The sequence below is a fragment of the Drosophila guanche genome, unplaced genomic scaffold, assembly GCF_900245975.1.
Source record: "Drosophila guanche unplaced genomic scaffold, DGUA_6, whole genome shotgun sequence".
In the NCBI taxonomy this organism is placed as follows: domain Eukaryota; kingdom Metazoa; phylum Arthropoda; class Insecta; order Diptera; family Drosophilidae; genus Drosophila; species Drosophila guanche.
Window position 1 is genome coordinate 2,596,277 of NW_022995749.1, and position 17,349 is coordinate 2,613,625.

General features: G+C 50.3%; 5 protein-coding genes across 5 annotated transcripts; 3 read left to right on the top strand and 2 right to left on the bottom strand.

Moving 5' to 3' along the window:
* Nucleotides 1-326: 326 nt before the first annotated feature.
* LOC117584904 (activating signal cointegrator 1 complex subunit 3) lies at nt 327-7,497 on the top strand. Its single transcript, XM_034274046.1, has 6 exons — nt 327-508; nt 569-2,250; nt 2,311-3,286; nt 3,348-3,756; nt 3,826-6,714; nt 6,773-7,497. Exons 1-6 carry the CDS (start codon nt 378-380, stop codon nt 7,226-7,228), a joined length of 6,543 nt encoding a protein of 2,180 aa, XP_034129937.1. The 5' UTR covers nt 327-377; the 3' UTR covers nt 7,229-7,497.
* A 180-nt stretch (nt 7,498-7,677) lies between these two features.
* Nucleotides 7,678-9,609, top strand: LOC117584905 (probable cytochrome P450 6d4). Its single transcript, XM_034274047.1, has 3 exons — nt 7,678-8,434; nt 8,503-8,705; nt 8,771-9,609. Exons 1-3 carry the CDS (start codon nt 7,746-7,748, stop codon nt 9,418-9,420), a joined length of 1,542 nt encoding a protein of 513 aa, XP_034129938.1. The 5' UTR covers nt 7,678-7,745; the 3' UTR covers nt 9,421-9,609.
* Nucleotides 9,610-10,348: 739 nt separating this feature from the next.
* Nucleotides 10,349-11,293, bottom strand: LOC117585079 (cardioactive peptide). The gene is made up of 3 exons (XM_034274344.1): nt 11,100-11,293; nt 10,775-10,838; nt 10,349-10,704 (listed from the first exon to the last, which is right to left on the bottom strand). Exons 1-3 carry the CDS (start codon nt 11,214-11,216, stop codon nt 10,409-10,411), a joined length of 477 nt encoding a protein of 158 aa, XP_034130235.1. The 5' UTR covers nt 11,217-11,293; the 3' UTR covers nt 10,349-10,408.
* A 551-nt stretch (nt 11,294-11,844) lies between these two features.
* LOC117585641 lies at nt 11,845-14,157 on the top strand. Its single transcript, XM_034275226.1, has 6 exons — nt 11,845-12,127; nt 12,805-12,925; nt 12,995-13,333; nt 13,403-13,603; nt 13,672-13,785; nt 13,886-14,157. The coding sequence occupies exons 2-6, from the start codon at nt 12,812-12,814 to the stop codon at nt 14,003-14,005; spliced, it is 888 nt and encodes a 295-aa protein (XP_034131117.1). The 5' UTR covers nt 11,845-12,127; nt 12,805-12,811; the 3' UTR covers nt 14,006-14,157.
* On the bottom strand, nt 14,052-17,182 carry LOC117585648. The gene is made up of 9 exons (XM_034275236.1): nt 16,802-17,182; nt 16,550-16,750; nt 15,857-16,490; nt 15,614-15,799; nt 15,391-15,560; nt 15,187-15,334; nt 14,886-15,127; nt 14,359-14,833; nt 14,052-14,291 (listed from the first exon to the last, which is right to left on the bottom strand). Exons 1-9 carry the CDS (start codon nt 16,943-16,945, stop codon nt 14,155-14,157), a joined length of 2,337 nt encoding a protein of 778 aa, XP_034131127.1. The 5' UTR covers nt 16,946-17,182; the 3' UTR covers nt 14,052-14,154.
* Nucleotides 17,183-17,349: the final 167 nt, after the last annotated feature.

A 17,349-nucleotide genomic window follows, 5' to 3' on the forward strand; every position in this document is an offset into this window, starting at 1 on the left:
CGATGGTGTGGGGTGGGGTTGGGGCAAGAGCCGACATCAGGTTAGAAAAGTTTTCGCATGTGACAAGTTGTGCATAGGAAAGACATTAATTTTCTCAAGATAATTCGTTGGAAATATAAAAAATTGCCACTTACGCGATATACAATATAATTTGAATTCAAATTTTAAATGAATTTTTAAATTCAAATATTGTTTTGCACGCTCACCTTTTTCTTAGATGTGGCAATACTTTACGACATTCAAAATTTACGATCTACCACCTTTTCCCATAGATGTGGCAGCACCGTGGCCACAGCTGTTTTCATATTTTTTTACAACTTTGCCGCATTGAAGCAAAAATCTGAAATTTCTGCAATATTTACACAGGAAAAACGAGAATGTGGGAGCCGCCTCGTTTAAGTGCATCGCTACGTGCCAAAACCGAGCTAGAGGCCAAGAGCCGACGCTTCAATGGCCAGCGACAAGCCCGTTCCGACGCTGCATCATCCACGACGACAAATTGCTATGAGTAAGTTTTGAGAGATTTCACCACTAATGAAATACTTATAACGGCACTGGCCACGCACAGGAAAGAGGAGCAGACCATAGCCAAGCTGCTGGCACAGCTGCCAGCCGAGAAACAGCCCGGTGTCAAGGTGCACATGCAAAAGCTGCGCAATCTGGTGCAGGAATGCATGGGCTACGAGGAACAGCCACAGGTGGTGGAGCATGCGGCACTGTATCTCTTCTGGCTGCTGCACGAACAGCGCGTGGTGCTGGTGGCCACCACCAATCGATTGCACAGCATGTTTGGCAAGACTTTTGATCGGAAAATGACACAAATCCACGAGTGTGTGCTGGCCGTGGAGCACTCGCTGGAGGAGCACGACCGCATGGAGCTGAAACGCTGGCAGCAGTCGCAACGCAAGCCCCACAATGTGGGTCCGCTATGGGGCGAAGAGATTGAGGTAAAGTGCACGCCAGCCGTGTGGCTGGACACGAGCCTGCTGACCAATCTGGCGCCCGATGCTCTGCTGAAGAATCGCACCGTGAACAAGTTCTCCATGAAGTACAAAGCGAAAGCGGCTCCAGCCACTGCAGTGGTTAAGCGCACGGATGGCGCCAAGCTGAGTCCAGAGCTGCAGGCGTTGGTGGACATAGCCGAGAAGCTGGAAGATGAGAATCTGCTGGGCCGCGTGGGAGACATACTCGGCTCGAAGCGCAGCAGCGAGGAGCTGCAGAACGAACTGATGGAACTGCTGGGCTTCGACTACTTCGAGCTGGTGGGAAAACTGCTGCAGGACAGAGCGAAGATTGCCCAGCAGCTGGAACAGTTTGCCACGCGAACGCGTCGCGTCAAGGAGGTTAAGCAAAAGCGAATTCAGACAGCAGCCAGTGGGGCAGGGGGAGCATCGGAAATACGTCCGACCGTGGCCAGTGCCGTGGTGGTGCAGTCCGCGCAGGAGAAGCAGCTGGGCAAGATGCAGCGACGCGAGGAGAAGAAACTGCAGCGCATTATGCGCAACATAAAGGATGACGAGGACCAAGAGGACCCTGGCTGTGCGGTGTCCATTCCTGCCATGCAGCTGCGCATGCAGCACCAGCGAATGCTGCTGGAAAACGCCCAGCGGGAGCCACTCCTGCTGACGACCAAGGCAGTCAAGGCGGAGTACCAGGCGGCGCCCATCCGCTATCCCTACGTATTCGACAGCCAATTGGCGGCGAAACAACACGCTGGCTTCATCGGCGGCAGCCGCATAACCCTGCCCGACAATGCCCAGCGCATCGACAATAAGCAGTGGGAGGAGGTGAAGATTCCCGCAAGCGAACCTCCGCCCCTGACGGTGGGCAACAAGCGCATCCAAATCGAGGAGCTGGACGATGTGGGTAGGCTGGCGTTTGCCAACTGCAAGGAGCTGAATCGCATCCAGTCTGTCGTCTATCCTGTGGCCTATCACAGCAACGAGAACATGCTGGTGTGCGCACCCACCGGTGCCGGCAAGACGAACGTAGCCATGCTGAGCATTGTGCACACGATACGCTGCCACCTGGAGCAGGGTGTCATCAATCGGGATGAGTTCAAGATCGTGTACATAGCACCAATGAAAGCCCTGGCCGCCGAGATGGTTGATAACTTCTCCAAGCGCCTGAAATCCCTGCAAATTGTGGTGCGCGAGCTGACGGGCGACATGCAGTTGACCAAGGCGGAAATGGCAGCCACCCAGATACTGGTAACCACGCCGGAAAAGTGGGATGTGGTCACCAGAAAGGGTAAGCATTCCACTCTCCTTCGAGTTAGCTACTTTTACTAAAGCGTAACTTCCTTTGCAGGAAGTGGCGATGTGGCGTTGATTAGCCTCGTCAAGCTGCTCATCATCGACGAGGTGCATCTGCTGCACGGCGAGCGTGGGCCTGTGGTGGAGGCACTCGTGGCGCGCACTCTACGGCTCGTGGAGTCCTCCCAATCGATGATACGCATTGTGGGCCTGTCCGCCACGCTGCCCAACTACGTGGACGTGGCGCACTTTCTGCGCGTGAATCCCATGAAGGGACTCTTCTACTTTGACTCCCGCTTCAGGCCGGTGCCGCTGGACACCAACTTCATTGGCATCAAGTCGGTGAAGCCGCTGCAACAAATCGCCGACATGGATCAATGCTGCTACCAGAAGTGTGTCGAGATGGTCCAGCAGGGACACCAAGTGATGGTCTTTGTCCACGCCCGCAATGCCACAGTGCGCACGGCGAATGTTATACGAGAGTTGGCGCAGCAAAACAACACCAGCGCCGCCTTTCTGCCCAAAGACTCGAATGCCTTTGGCCTGGCCAACCGCTCCATTCAGAAGAGTCGCAACAAGCAGCTGGTGGACTTGTTCTCCTGCGGCCTGGCCATGCATCATGCGGGCATGCTGCGCGCCGATCGCCAAATGGTTGAGAAATACTTTGTGGAGGGACACATCTCGGTGCTTGTCTGCACAGCCACGCTCGCGTGGGGCGTCAATTTGCCGGCGCATGCCGTCATCATACGAGGCACGGACATCTACGATGCCAAACATGGCAGCTTCGTGGACCTGGGCATTCTGGATGTGCTGCAGATCTTTGGTCGTGCCGGGCGGCCGCAGTTCGACAAGAGCGGCGTGGGTACCATTATCACTGGCTATGATAAGCTCAATCATTACCTGTCGCTGCTCACGAATCAATTCCCCATCGAGTCGAACTTTGTGCAATGTCTGGCCGATAATCTGAATGCGGAGATTGGTCTGGGCACCATAACCAATGTGGAAGAGGCCATTGAGTGGCTCAGCTACACGTGAGTTTAAGAATTTACCCAACATTCGATGGATTTACCTTAACTTTTCCTCCTCTTAAAGGTATTTATTCGTTCGAATGCGCATCAATCCTCATGTTTATGGCATCGAGTATGCGGAACTGCAAAAGGATCCCACGCTGGAGGCACGTCGAAGGGCGCTGATCATGTCCGCTTCGATGAGTCTGGACAAGGCGCGCATGATGCGGTTCAATCAGCGCACGATGGACATGAACATCACCGATTTGGGACGCACTGCCTCGCATTTCTACATCAAATACGACACCGTGGAGATATTCAACGAGCTGATGAAACCCTTTATGAATGAAGCCGAGATCTTGGCCATGATATCACAGGCGCAGGAGTTCCAGCAGCTAAAAGTGCGCGACGATGAGCTCGAGGAGCTGGATGAGCTGCGGACGGACTACTGCAAGCTGAAGCCATTTGGAGGCAGCGAGAATGTTTGCGGAAAGGTAAACCAGACGGGAAGCTATTCCCTTTTGCACTTCTCTAATGATTTGCTTTTGTTTCTTCTTTGGCAGGTCAACATTCTCATTCAGACTTACCTCTCCAACGGCTATGTCAAGTCCTTTTCGCTGAGCTCGGACATGTCGTACATCACAACGAACATTGGCAGGATCACGCGTGCGCTGTTCTCCATTGTGCTGCGACAGAACAATGCCGTGCTGTCGGGCCGCCTGCTGCAGCTGTGCAAGATGTTCGAGCGTCGGCAGTGGGACTTTGATTGCCATCTGCGCCAGTTTCCGGCAATCAATCACGAGACCATCGACAAGCTGGAGCGTCGCGGCCTGAGTGTCTATCGATTGCGTGACATGGATCAGCGGGAGCTGAAGGAATGGCTGCGCAGTGATCGCTATGCAGAGTTGGTCATTCGCTCCGCCCAGGAGCTGCCAATGCTGGAGGTGGAGGCCAGTCTGCAGCCCATCACGCGCACTGTGCTGCGCATCAAGGTGGACATTTGGGCCAATTTCACGTGGAACGATCGCGTGCACGGCAAGACCTGCCAGAGCTTCTGGCTGTGGATAGAGGATCCCGAGTCGAATTACATCTACCACTCGGAACTGTTCCAGCTGAGTCGCAAGTCTGTGTTCAGCGGCCAGCCGCAGCAGCTGGTGATGACCATTCCACTGAAGGAGCCACTGCCGCCACAGTACTACATTCGAGTGTCCAGCGACAGCTGGCTGGGCAGCACCACCTGCGTTCCCCTCTCCTTCCAGCATCTGGTGCTGCCCGAGCATCATCCACCGTTGACGGAGCTACTGCCGCTGCGGCCGTTGCCTGTCAGCGCTCTGGACAACGCCCTGTACGAGTCGCTCTACGGATTCACGCACTTCAACCCCATACAGACGCAGATATTCCACTGCCTCTACCACACGGACAACAACGTGCTGCTGGGCGCACCCACGGGCAGTGGCAAGACCATCGTCGCGGAGCTCGCCATATTCCGGGCATTGAACGAGGATCCCAAGTGCAAGGTGGTCTACATAGCGCCCCTCAAGGCGCTGGTTAAGGAGCGGATAGGTGACTGGGAGAAGCGCTTCCAACGCTCCTCGCTGGGCCTCAAGGTGGTGGAGCTGACGGGCGACGTCACGCCGGATATCCAGGCCATACGGGAGTCCCAACTGATTGTAACCACACCAGAGAAATGGGACGGCATTAGTCGGTCCTGGCAGACGCGCGAGTATGTGCAGCATGTGGCACTAATTGTGATCGACGAGATCCATCTGCTGGGCGAGGATCGTGGTCCGGTCATCGAGGTGATTGTCTCCCGCACAAACTTCATTCGCTCCCACACGGGTCGAGAAATTCGCATTGTGGGCCTGTCCACTGCCCTGGCCAATGCCCAGGATCTGGCCAACTGGCTGGGCATCACCAAAATGGGTCTGTACAACTTTAAGCCATCGGTGCGGCCCGTGCCGCTGCAGGTGCACATCAATGGCTTCCCGGGCAAGCATTACTGCCCCCGCATGGCCACCATGAACCGACCCACCTTCCAGGCCATTCGCACCTACTCGCCCTGCGAGCCCACAATTGTGTTTGTCTCCTCGCGCCGACAGACCCGCCTCACGGCCCTGGATCTCATCACCTTCGTGGCCGGCGACGACAATCCCAAGCAGTTCCTGCACATCAAAGAATACGAAATGGAGCTGATACTTCAGAATATACGCGACCAGAACCTGAAGTTCTGCCTGGCCTTTGGCATTGGACTGCATCATGCGGGCCTGCAGGAGCAGGATCGCAAGGTTGTGGAGGAGCTGTTCCTGAACCGCAAGATCCAGGTGCTGGTGGCCACCGCCACTCTGGCCTGGGGCGTCAATCTGCCCGCCCATCTTGTGGTCATCAAGGGCACCGAGTACTTTGATGGCAAGGTGAAGAAGTACGTGGACATGCCCATTACGGATGTGCTGCAGATGATGGGACGTGCCGGACGGCCACAGTTCGACAACGAGGGCGTTGCCGTTGTCCTGGTGCATGACGAGAAGAAGAACTTCTACAAGAAGTTCCTCTACGATCCATTCCCAGTGGAGTCAAGCCTGCTGGGCGTGCTCCCGGAGCACATCAATGCCGAGATCGTGGCCGCCACGGTGCAGACCAAGCAGGCAGCCTTGGACTACCTCACGTGGACGTACTTCTTCAGGCGACTGCTGAAGAATCCCTCGTACTACCAGCTGGAGGGCGTGGAGCCCGAGAATGTGAATGCATTCATGTCGAGCCTGGTAGAGAAAGTCATCTACGAGCTGTCGAGCTCCGCCTGTTTGGTGGAGCGCGACGGTTTCCTGGTGCCAACATTCTTGGGTCGCATCAGCTCCTACTACTACCTGTCGTACCGCACCATGAAGCACTTCCTGGAAGATCTCCAGCCAGGCATGGGCACCAAGGAGGTGCTACTCGCCATAGCCGATTCCTACGAATTCGATCAACAGCCAGTGCGCCACAACGAGGACAAGCACAACGAGGAGATGGCCGAGAAGAGTCGCTACAGGCCACCAGCGGGCACCTGGGACTCGCCCTACACCAAGACGTTCCTGCTGCTGCAGGCTCACTTCTCACGCCAGTCGTTGCCCAACTCGGACTACCTGACGGACACAAAGTCTGCGCTGGACAATGCCACGCGTGTCATGCAGGCCATGGTGGACTACACGGCAGAGCGTGGCTGGCTCTCGACCACACTGGTGGTGCAACAGCTCATGCAGAGTATCATCCAGGCAAGGTGGTTCGATGGCAGCGAGTTTCTCACATTACCCGCTGTCAATGAGGACAATCTGGATGTCTTCCTGAACATTGCCCTTGGGGAACACGACTACTTGACGCTACCCGTTCTAAAAGAGTTGTGCAGGAAGGAGTACGAAGTGCTGGCTGTTCCGCTGCGCGATGCATTCGAGGAGCATGAGATTGAGCAAATTTACAAGGTAAGCAGCGAATGTCGCCTTCCCCAACACACCAGTTAACAAGTTATATTTTCCACAGGTCATTCAAGAGCTGCCTGAGATTGCGCTGAAAATGTCTGTGGAGGGTCGCTTCATGGGAGAGGAGTACGCCCAGCGACCGCTCTCTCTGGAGGCGAACAACACATGGATGCAGCTGCATGCCAACGAAGACTATGTCCTGAGAATTGATCTGCAACGTCTGAATGCCAGCGGAGGTGGGCATCGTCGGGGCGGCTACACTGTGCACTGTCCAAAGTATCCCAAGCCGAAGAACGAGGCCTGGTTCCTCACACTCGGCTCACAGGCCAGTGACGAGCTGCTGGCCATGAAGCGTCTCACGCTGCGTGGACAACGCACCACCAATCGAATTTCCTTTCAGGCCACGCCACGACGTGGCCGACTGCAGCTCACGCTGTACATGATGTCCGACTGCCTGATGGGCTTTGATCAGCAATACGAGTTGAAATTTGAGATTATCGATGCGAAAGTGCTGTAGGGAGGGAGTATTTGGAGTGTGGGGAGTATTTATATCAAAAATAATTGCGTAGCATTCTGTAGTTTCGAGGCTTATCTATTAGTTAAGTGCTGTTGTGGTTGGATGAATATTTTCTACCGTTTATACATATTAGAAAATGTATTCCCCCCTGGAAGTTTTTAGTCGAAATGAACCTCTTGTATTATTGTGTGATTCCTCAAGATGTGTACAACATTTCTAGCAGCCCTCAAATGAAATAAAATCCTTCGATTAAGTAGCGATCAATTGAAGTAAAGACTTTGGTTTGCCATCTCTATGTCGAATTTTTCTCTGGATCTGGTTCTGGTTCTCTTTGCTAATTTCGCAACGGCTATATCTCTGCGAACGTTATCTGCGCCACGACAGAGTCGAGCGAGTCATGAAATCGCCGCCTCTATAAATCGTTGGTTGGGTCGTTGGCCAACGTTCAGTTGACTATTGACAGGTTTCGAGTTACGACGCGTTTGGGACAAACACAAATACCACAGACTGTTTGCAAATGTTTTCTTTAATTGTACTGGTCGGCAGCCTCTTGGCGTTGTTCTGGTTCTATGTGAAGCATCATTACGATTACTGGCTACGTCGTGGCTTTCCCTTCGACAAGCATTCCAGCATACCCTTCGGCTGTCTGGACAGTGTCTGGCGGCGCGAGAAGGGCATGGGCATGGCCATCTACGATGCATATGTGAAGAGCAAGGAACGCGTTCTCGGAGTTTTTTTGCTCTTCCGTCCGGCGGTTTTGGTGCGCGATGCTGAGCTCGCACGCCGTGTGCTGGCCCAGGATTTCTCAAGTTTCCATGATCGCGGCATCTATGTGGATGAGGTGAACGATCCGTTGTCGGGCTCGATATTCGCACTACGTGGCCAGAGCTGGCGTTCCATGCGCCACATGCTGTCCCCGTGCTTTACCTCCGGCAAGCTCAAGGGAATGTTCAGCACCTCCGAGGAGATTTCCAACAATATGGTCACCCACTTGCAGAAGACTCTGCCGGAGCAGGGCTCCAAGGAGATAGACCTGAAGACTGTGATGCAAACGTATGCCATCGACATAATTGCCTCGACCATCTTTGGCTTGGAAATGAACAGCTTCGTGACGCCGGACAACAAGTTCAGGAATCTGGTGACAATCGCTCGGCGCAACACTCGCTTCACCACGCTCTTCGGCATGATGATATTCCTGGTGCCATCGTAAGTCCATGCCAATCCAATTCCCATTCAAATCAATGCTCAAAAGTTGTGGGGTTATGTTTTTGTAGTGTGGCAAAGTTTTTGTTCTCGTTGGGCTTCAAGAACCAGGTGGGCATGGCAATGCTGGAAATTGTCAAGGAGACCATTGAGTACCGCGAAAAGCATGGCATTGTGCGCAAGGACTTGCTGCAGCTGCTCATGCAGCTGAGGAACACGGGCGCAGTGGATGAGAGCGATGAGAACATATGGAAAATCCAAAAGTCCACCACCGGTGAGTGCCTGATGCAGCCATAACCCACAGTCCAGTTGTGTAGAGCAATTTCTTTTTGTTTTTAGGCGATAACAAATGCATTTCCATTGAGAGCATTACGGCGCAGGCTTTCATATTCTACATTGCCGGCCAGGAGACAACCGGATCCACGGCGGCCTTCACTCTGTTCGAGTTGGCGCAGTACCCGGAGCTGCTGCAGCGCCTGCAGACCGAGGTGGACGAGACACTTGCCAAGAACAATGGACAAATCAGCTACGACACATTGCAGAAGATGGAGTTCCTCGATCTGTGCGTGCAGGAAACGCTGCGCAAGTATCCCGGCCTGCCCATTCTGAATCGCGAGTGCACACAGGACTACACCGTGCCGGACACCAACCACGTCATCCCGAAGGGCACTCCCGTGGTTATCTCACTCTATGGCATACACCACGACGCTGAGTACTTCCCCGATCCCGAGAAGTATGATCCCGATCGCTACTTGGACGAGAATCGCAACTTCAACCCCACCGCCTTCATGCCCTTTGGCGAAGGACCCAGGATGTGCATTGCCCAGCGCATGGGTCGTGTCAATTCCAAGCTGGCCATTGTCAATATCCTCAAGAATTTCAATGTCGAAGTGATGAGCAAGCGGGAAATTGATTTCGAGAACTCCGGCATTGCCCTACAGCCCAAGCATGGGGTCAAGGTGCGTCTGTCCAAGAGACTGCCCCAGTGAGCCAGGAAAAAGTCAAGCATAATTATGAAATTCAATGTACTTCCACCAAGGGAAGTGTGGGTGCAGCCGATCCATTTGCTTTGATTATTCAGATTATGATAGCAGCGAAATGATTAAGTGTTCTTATCATTATCAATGCGATTACCGATAAGTGCTACGTACTTTAAGTATACAATCAGCAAATATCAATGTCAACCAACCAGTTTTACTTCTAGTGTACCAAAGGCAAACTAAATTATTTCTATTTATATTTTCGACTTACTTGTATTATTTTCCATAATAAAAATGTTGTGATAAGTGTAGTCGAGGAAATATATTTTTAAGGTTTTAAATAAGCTTTTGCTTGGGTCAGCTGGGTTCTGTTGATTGGAATATTTCTCATTGGTTCGGTACACATTATATATGTAAATGGTATGCAAATGTATGAACGTACAGCTGTTATAGGAATTTAATCTATTGAGATCTTGGCTTGGCGCTTGAGACAGTGAAATCATTCTACTTTCTGTAATAGAGTAACAAAAAAGTTAATTTGTTGAAAAATTCACCATTTTGACAGCCTTTCGATCATTTTAATGATAACTAGATTTGATTTTCCAATTAAACAACGCCACTACAAAAATATTTCAACAATGCAAAATCATAAAAAAAAGTTGTTGTTAAAGGTTTATGGTAAAAACTCAACAAAAATTGAGGAAATTGTTAACTTTGGTTTGGTTTATCCTTGTAATATCTTAATTCAAATCAATAAAATCGCCATTATTCTTATGTAACGCTGTGATATAATTATTTAATTTATGCGCTTGCCTTACCACATTCAATGTTAATCAATAATTAAACAATAGCACAGTCACATCAAGTCAACAACTTTTTATTGAATGCTCTCAATGTAGAAACTCTCTCTTAGTACAGGGTTAAGATATAAGTACATATGTATGTATATGTGTTATATACAATAACAAAATCGGGGTCGGCCTTAGTTAGTTGTCATTTACATATTCTCGCGATCCTCCTGCATTTGTAGCCGTTGTCCATTCTCGCGCATTTTCCGATTGTTCTTCTGTCTGAAAATCTCCTTGCTGGCCTCCTTGATGGCCTCAAAGATCTTCGCCTGGGACATTATTTGCTTTTGCACATTCTCAACAGCTGGTTCGGCATTGATGTCGATCAAATCACTCAGTCCCTCCGACAAATATTCATTATTATAGGGCTTATCGTCAATCTCATTGCGTTTAATTAGCGAAAAGGGCGGATAAGAGGGATACGAGGTACGCTTGCGGCCACAACCTGAATTAATTGGGATGGGATTGGCATTGAGCAATAAATATAAATTTGACACCCTGCTGAGTGTTGTTACCTGTGAATGCATTGCAAAATGGTCGCTTCTCGTACTTCCATTGTATAACTCCGCTGAGTTTGTGCTGTGCCAAAATAATCGATCAAAACTGCATTACTCATATGTTCAAAATCTGCACTTTTATTTAATGGTATTCATGAAATTCCAACTCCACAGCAAGTGCGTATGGCAACCGAAACCAAACGAAATAGTGAGTAAACGAGCTGTGATTATATTTTTCGTGCTATCAGCCATCAGATTGTGAAGTTGGGGTACACTTTTTACTGTTTATCAATTGTTTAAGTCCTTAAATTAGCGAAGAATTATTTCGCAAATCCTGACTCACATTTGACAAGTTATTCACTTCGTTGTTGTCCATCTCCCTCTCCAAAGAGGCATTGCCAGAGAGCAGGCAAATCAGGAGCACGACCAGACCCAGGCACATTTTGAGAGAACTCTTCATGATGGTGACAAAATGAAAAATGGATCCGCTTAGACTGTGAGCTACAGCCGCGATGCTTAACACTCGAGAGCGAAATGAAATGGAGCGCTGGCTTGGGCCTTGGTCAACATGTCGGCTACGCAATGTGAGACTTGTTGCTTTCAGCGTGTGACAGGACATCCTGCGGAGCATGGAATGTATTTTGGTGGCCAGCTAATAGCTTTTTGTGTGTGTGTTTCCCGACCTTTCCCAGCGCCCCATGCCCCAGCCGCACGACATTGCATTGACGTTTGCGGCTTGGTGCTTGGTGCTTAGTTCTTGGTCCTTGCCCTTGCCAAGGGCTATTCAAATTGTTGAATTTCTTAAAGAGCATACATAATCTGCACCGAACTTTTGGGGCAGTGTAGCTGCATAGGCAGAACAGTTTCACGCTGGTGAGAGCCGCGCCCGTCTATTAATAAAGAGCCGCTGCGAGAACAACCGAAAACATACTCAACGATTCCTCACAGACGACACGACCCAATCCCAATGCCTATGTACATCAGCGAGCACACACGTTCTCGTAACCAAGTGTGCATTTTCCGAAAAGATTTCCACACAGCACACACCTTCACGGGATTTTTCGGGCAGAAAGCGAAACAATTTCGAATCGATTCTCTGTGGGAACGGTTCGCGTAATTTTCTCAGCTCCGTCATTCAGTGAAGAATTCTACAAAAGAAAGGAAGACAAAACAGTTGCAGCAAGCGCAACAGCCCAGCCAGCCAATAGATAAATTTGATCTGGAAAAATAAATGAATAAAGCTGGAAATTTCGTATAAACAACAAATTGTTACTCTGTGTGCCACGTTCCGATTTGGATTTTGTTTTTTCCGTGTCCGGAATTGGTGTCGAAAGTGAAGGAATTTCTGTGTCACTTCTACTAAAATAGCATGTGAGTAATTTGGAATAGCACTAATTGCGCTAATTAATAGACAAAATGAAAACAAATATATTTGATTTATGATTATTCATATTTGCAGCAGAGTTTGAAGCTCCTGCAGCTCCCTTTTATATCAGATTGCATTGCATTTTCATGTTATGTTGCCTGTTGCCTGTTGAATCTTCTGTACCTTATTATTTCGCTTTTTGTCTACGTAAAGTAAAAGACCTAAAAATACCACAGCTATTTTGAGTTTTTCTCAATTTTACTGTCACACTTCTTCGGTTTGACAACTTCTGCTCTCTGTCCTGTGTGTGTGTGTGTGTCGCTCTACCAATTGTCGCCGCCGGCTTTTGCCATTTTTCCCCCATTTACCAAGAGTTGTTCCGCATCTTTGTTTATGTGTAAAAGATTGGGGAATCTCTCGCATATTTTCTTGTGTGGAAATAATGTAAACATTTCGGCACGATCGCACAATAATTGGGCTGTAAATTACAACACTCAGATGGCCGAGATGGAGGCTCTGCAGATCGTTAAAAATAATAATCAAGCATAAAAAGTGAAAAGCTGTACAAATTAATGGCCATAAAAGGCCGAACTTTCTGGCTGTTCTGTTGCAGCCAAAGATTCTTATTTTTAAATATATGTACAAATTTATTTTATTAATTTCCTCACTCGCCTATTTATAGACAAAAGATGTCAGAGCCCGCAGCCCAACAACAGCAGCCGCAAAATGGCAAGGAGCGCTCCAAGTCCACGGAGGAGAAAGAGATACCGCGCGAACCGGCGCTCGTCTGCAAAGACATCGATGTAAGAGCAGAAAAGGAATGCACATTGGTATTGGTATTGGTTTCATTTCTACCATTCCCCTCCCAACAGATAAAGACTGAACTAGAAAGCCTAGTGAAACTGCTGGATGGCAAGATCTACAAAGAGGAGGAGGTGGCCATGGAGGAGCTGCATCAGTATTTGATCGAGGACGATGGCTCCTGGGCATTGGGTGACAATTTTCTGGTCTTTGTGCAGCGTGTGCTGCGCGATACTCAGGCCTTTTCACCGGACACACGGATACACCTGATACGCACGTTGGCCTATGCAGCGCTCAAGGACGATGTCATCATCATTTTGCACCAGGATCGCCGGGATCATACGCTTATGAACTTTGCCCAGGACATTGATAAGCACACACCCGAGGAGCAGCAGGCATGGGCCATGTTTGTGAGTCCCGACAACCATATTGGGGGTCTTATATTTGGGTTGACAATCTCCTGCTTTTGTGTTCGACAGATGTGCAATTTGTTTGAGAATGTGGGTCCCTCCGAGTGGCTGCTGTACATTTCCGAGTGGGAATACAATGGCCAGACAACATCGAATATACGCGTAACCACCAAGGTGGCCGTCCACTGCATTCTCTCCAATTGCCCGCAGTTGAAAAACATTGGCAGCATGATCCTCTACAATATTGCCATCAAGGAGGTCAAGACTGTGGTATGCAACGAATCTTTTTGTTCTGTGTGCCACAGATAGCCTCAACTTTATGTTCTACTTTCTGCCAGGTCTTTGATGACATTGCCGTAGAGCTGGCCATGGCCATTCTGCAGTTCTTCCAGAGCAGCCCGAATGAGGATCAAATCTATCGCACATTGAAGGCACTCGCACGCTTCATTGAGGTATTGACCCATATTCCCATGCCCATTCCCATTTGTATCCCTCCCTGACAGCTGTCAGCAATTTGCACATTTCTCATTATTTGTATTTTGTTGGTTTTAGGTCTCGCAAGACGTACCAATGATCATTCAGATGATTGGACCGCATCCAAAACAATTTACCGGCAAGAGCGAGCGTGTCGATGAGCTGGTAAAGATCATTAGTCGCAAAGTGCCCGCCTAGACCCTAGATGCGGCTCCTTCCAAGAACATAACCATAGTGACATACCCTCCCCCCCTCACGCCCTTTTCTATCTAGTACTCGTATATTTTAGATCTTTCTCTTTTGTAAAGCATTTTGCGCGACCAATAAACACACATTTGTAGCCCAGATTACATGACGGCATCGCCGCAGCACAGTTTGAGGAAGGGGAAGCCACTGCCGCCACTGGCACGCAGCTGTAGCCAATGCTTCTGATTGGACACAAACATCTCCGATGGCAGCTGTGTGTCCTGCCCGGCAGCATCCTCTGCAAAAGGAGCAGTGAATAATTCGGTAGGGCGAAGCAAAGCTCAAAGTTCTCTGTTCCAACTTACGCGCCTTTTTGTCGTACTTGGGCGAGTGGGTAATGGAGATGACATCTTCTGGCTTACGCAGGAGTATTTTGCCCACACCCTTGCACATGCGCAGCACCTCGTGATTGCTCAGCTTCTCCAGCTGCTGCTCGTCCAGCAGAGTACAGGCCAAGATCCACGCGCGCACATCGTCAAAGTCGTTGAGCAGCCGCACCGCGCCATTGATGCTGAAACGGATGCGCTTCTGGAAGATAAAGTCCAGCCAGGCCTCGCAGATCAGCTTCAGGATGAGCTTCAGTATGACAATGTCATTGGTGGCGCGTATGGTGGGCAGGTAGATCTCGTCCAGCACATAGCCCACGTACAGGCTCTTCTCCTCGTTGTTGTAGATTTCGCGCTGCCAAAAGTTGGCGGCGGGAAAGCAAAGCGTAAAATTGGCCAGACTAAGAACTCGACAGACCGCTGACAATATCTGAACACACTCATCGGTGGTTTTCTATAACGAACAGAGGGAGATACAGAACGATCATGGGAATGCTTTGACCCACCTTTAACTTGTCTATATTGGCATTGACCTCGGCAATCAGCTTGGTCCGCAGCGCCACACAGACCAGCATTAGGATATCGCTTAGATCGGCAGTGAGTTTCGGCAGTTTAAAGGTGATGAACACATTCAGGCAGAGCTTCACATCGTGCTCCAGTATCTGAAAGAAGCGATCCATGTGCCACTCGCAGCACAGCAGCTTCGCCTGTTCGGTGACCCACAGACGCATCGAGTGCACAGAGTGATCTGAAAGAAGACACAGGAGATCAATGAGGGATCTTGCTTTTCTCCTGGGTAATCCATACCCAGCCTATGCAAAATGGGTATCTGTTCGGCCACTGGCAGCAGACTGGAGTTGTTGTGGGCCTCCAGGTTGGAGAAATACTGATTGCTGAGATTCACAAGATTCGCGAATATGCTGATCCACACGGTGCCAGTGGGAGTGCCCGATTCCTAAGGGTGTATAAATGAACGCCTGAGAATACTTGTAAGATGGTTGAGCCACTCACATTCTTGGGACAATCGCGGTACTGTTCCGCCACCACATCCACCAGACGCTTCGAGTCGTTTGCTGATATGAGTGTCAGTCGGAAGAGCTGATCCCAAATGTTGTTGCAGACAAAACCAGTCAGAATTTCCCCAATGCCACGCAGCGTAGAGAAGACTGGTTCAGGTATATCTAAAGAAAGGAAGTGCAACTCACAGTGGGAGACATATTTTAGCTTGTCTTACCATTCACATTCTGATGATAGAGCCAGCTGCGAATGGAGTCAATGTGTGTGAGACTGTAGCAGGAGACGGGCGTGTCTATCCACCAGAGGAGAATATGATCCAATATGATGCCCACATATGACCAGAGCAAGCGCAAACCCTTCACAATATACAGGTTCATGTCCACAGTGCCGCCCTTGCCGTTGTCTGCTGGAGGGTTATAGAATATTAAATCACGCTGACAACCGATTGTGGGCAACCCACCAAAGATGGTTGGACTTATCTCCGTTGCCTTGACTATTAGCTGAGCTATGAACACGCGCTCCTTCTGCAGAAAGCTCTCCGTGTGCTTACAGCGCAGACTCTGGTGATCGTGATCCGCATCCTGAACCTGTAGATTGCCATCCGCAATCTGCATGGCCTTGCAGTCCTGCGCAGAGTCACAGTACGGCGGATAGTCGCCGGCAGCGAAGGAGATGTTTAGAGTGCGCAGAATCTCCAAACTGGACGAAGTTGACTCGAGATTCTGCTGCTCTCGCCAGGCATCCTGCTCACCCATGTTGAACAGACCAAACACCAGATCGAGGGCATTCTGCTCCACACGTGTCTGGGCCACCAGCTGCAGAACGTAGCCAAAATCGATTGGCTTGAGTGTGAGTAGTAGTCCCGGAAACATATTGCTGCACACATTGGCATGCATCTCCTCCTTCCGCTTGCCGCTCAGCTTCGGCTCTCCATCATCCGGATCGTCCTCAGCTGATGGTAGTGGCAGCTGCTCCACCTCCGGCTCCAGCGAAGGCTTCTCCACCTTGCGGCACTTGTTGTACAGCTGGGTTATGTGCAGCGCCCAGTTCAGCCACATCTCCGACTGCATGGACTTGCGCAGCAACAGACTTAGCTGAAAGGGAGCAAAGGTTGACCTCTCGGTTGGGCCTGAAGGCGGAAAGCAAGACCCACCGTTCGCTTGAGCACAAATGTCAGCTGGCAGAAGCGCCTGTCGTTGAGCTCCATCACCAGGTGGAACTTCTTCATCAGCAGCTGGTTGTAGGGACTGCGCTTGATCTTCTTCGAGAGCGACTGAAAGTCGGCATTTTTGGTCTCATCCTTCAGGTTCCAGTACTGCTCCACCACACGCTCGCACTCCTCCAAAATGGTATCCTAAGAGAGATACCATTAATCTCCATGGATCCATTGAAAGCAACCACTTACATGCTCGCTGAAGATCGCTGAATTGACATCGATCACGATCCGTTTGCTTATGCGTCGCAGCTCCAGGCCCAATTTGCCGATTTCCGCGAACGTGTGCATCGGCTGGGATTTGTTGCGGCAGTACCATTTCGGAGTGGTGCTCATTTTTGTTCGTAGGGGGCCTGGCCGGCGACGGTGGCAAACAAAACCCCTGCCCCAAACAGACACAACCAATCGCCTGCGCCTCGGCCCTAAACAAATCGCTTTTTAATTATTGTGTCTCCCAGGCACGCATCCGTTGTTCCCGCCTTTCGGTCTTTCCTATTACCAAAGCCTGCCAAATGCAAATTTTTTCACCCATTGTTTGGTCGATGGCCAGGACACTCGTGACTGGTGACCCCCGCAGCCAGGCAACGCACGCATTTGACAGCGGGTGGAGAGCAGCCAAAAAAGAGCCTAAACAATGGCCCACTCTTTGACTGGGGGTGGCTCCGATTCATCGACAGACACGCATTTGTCAGTGCAAATTTAGCCCTTTTAGCCGATTCGGGTACATTTCCTTTGCATGG

Coding starts and splice junctions, on each gene's coding strand:
- LOC117584904 (XM_034274046.1), top strand. CDS start 378: ATGTGGGAGCCGCCTCGTTTAAGTGCATCGCTACGTGCCAAAACCGAG. Junction 509..568: donor ACGACGACAAATTGCTATGA/GTAAGTTTTGAG, acceptor GGCCACGCACAG/GAAAGAGGAGCAGACCATAG. Junction 3,757..3,825: donor GCGAGAATGTTTGCGGAAAG/GTAAACCAGACG, acceptor CTTCTTTGGCAG/GTCAACATTCTCATTCAGAC.
- LOC117584905 (XM_034274047.1), top strand. CDS start 7,746: ATGTTTTCTTTAATTGTACTGGTCGGCAGCCTCTTGGCGTTGTTCTGG. Junction 8,435..8,502: donor ATGATATTCCTGGTGCCATC/GTAAGTCCATGC, acceptor ATGTTTTTGTAG/TGTGGCAAAGTTTTTGTTCT. Junction 8,706..8,770: donor AATCCAAAAGTCCACCACCG/GTGAGTGCCTGA, acceptor TTTTGTTTTTAG/GCGATAACAAATGCATTTCC.
- LOC117585079 (XM_034274344.1), bottom strand. CDS start 11,216: ATGAAGAGTTCTCTCAAAATGTGCCTGGGTCTGGTCGTGCTCCTGATT. Junction 10,839..11,099: donor AAGTGAATAACTTGTCAAAT/GTGAGTCAGGAT, acceptor ATTTTGGCACAG/CACAAACTCAGCGGAGTTAT. Junction 10,705..10,774: donor ATTTTGCAATGCATTCACAG/GTAACAACACTC, acceptor CAATTAATTCAG/GTTGTGGCCGCAAGCGTACC.
- LOC117585641 (XM_034275226.1), top strand. CDS start 12,812: ATGTCAGAGCCCGCAGCCCAACAACAGCAGCCGCAAAATGGCAAGGAG. Junction 13,334..13,402: donor AGCAGGCATGGGCCATGTTT/GTGAGTCCCGAC, acceptor TGTGTTCGACAG/ATGTGCAATTTGTTTGAGAA. Junction 13,604..13,671: donor TCAAGGAGGTCAAGACTGTG/GTATGCAACGAA, acceptor ACTTTCTGCCAG/GTCTTTGATGACATTGCCGT.
- LOC117585648 (XM_034275236.1), bottom strand. CDS start 16,945: ATGAGCACCACTCCGAAATGGTACTGCCGCAACAAATCCCAGCCGATG. Junction 15,800..15,856: donor GATAAGTCCAACCATCTTTG/GTGGGTTGCCCA, acceptor ACCCTCCAGCAG/ACAACGGCAAGGGCGGCACT. Junction 15,561..15,613: donor CTATCATCAGAATGTGAATG/GTAAGACAAGCT, acceptor TCCTTTCTTTAG/ATATACCTGAACCAGTCTTC.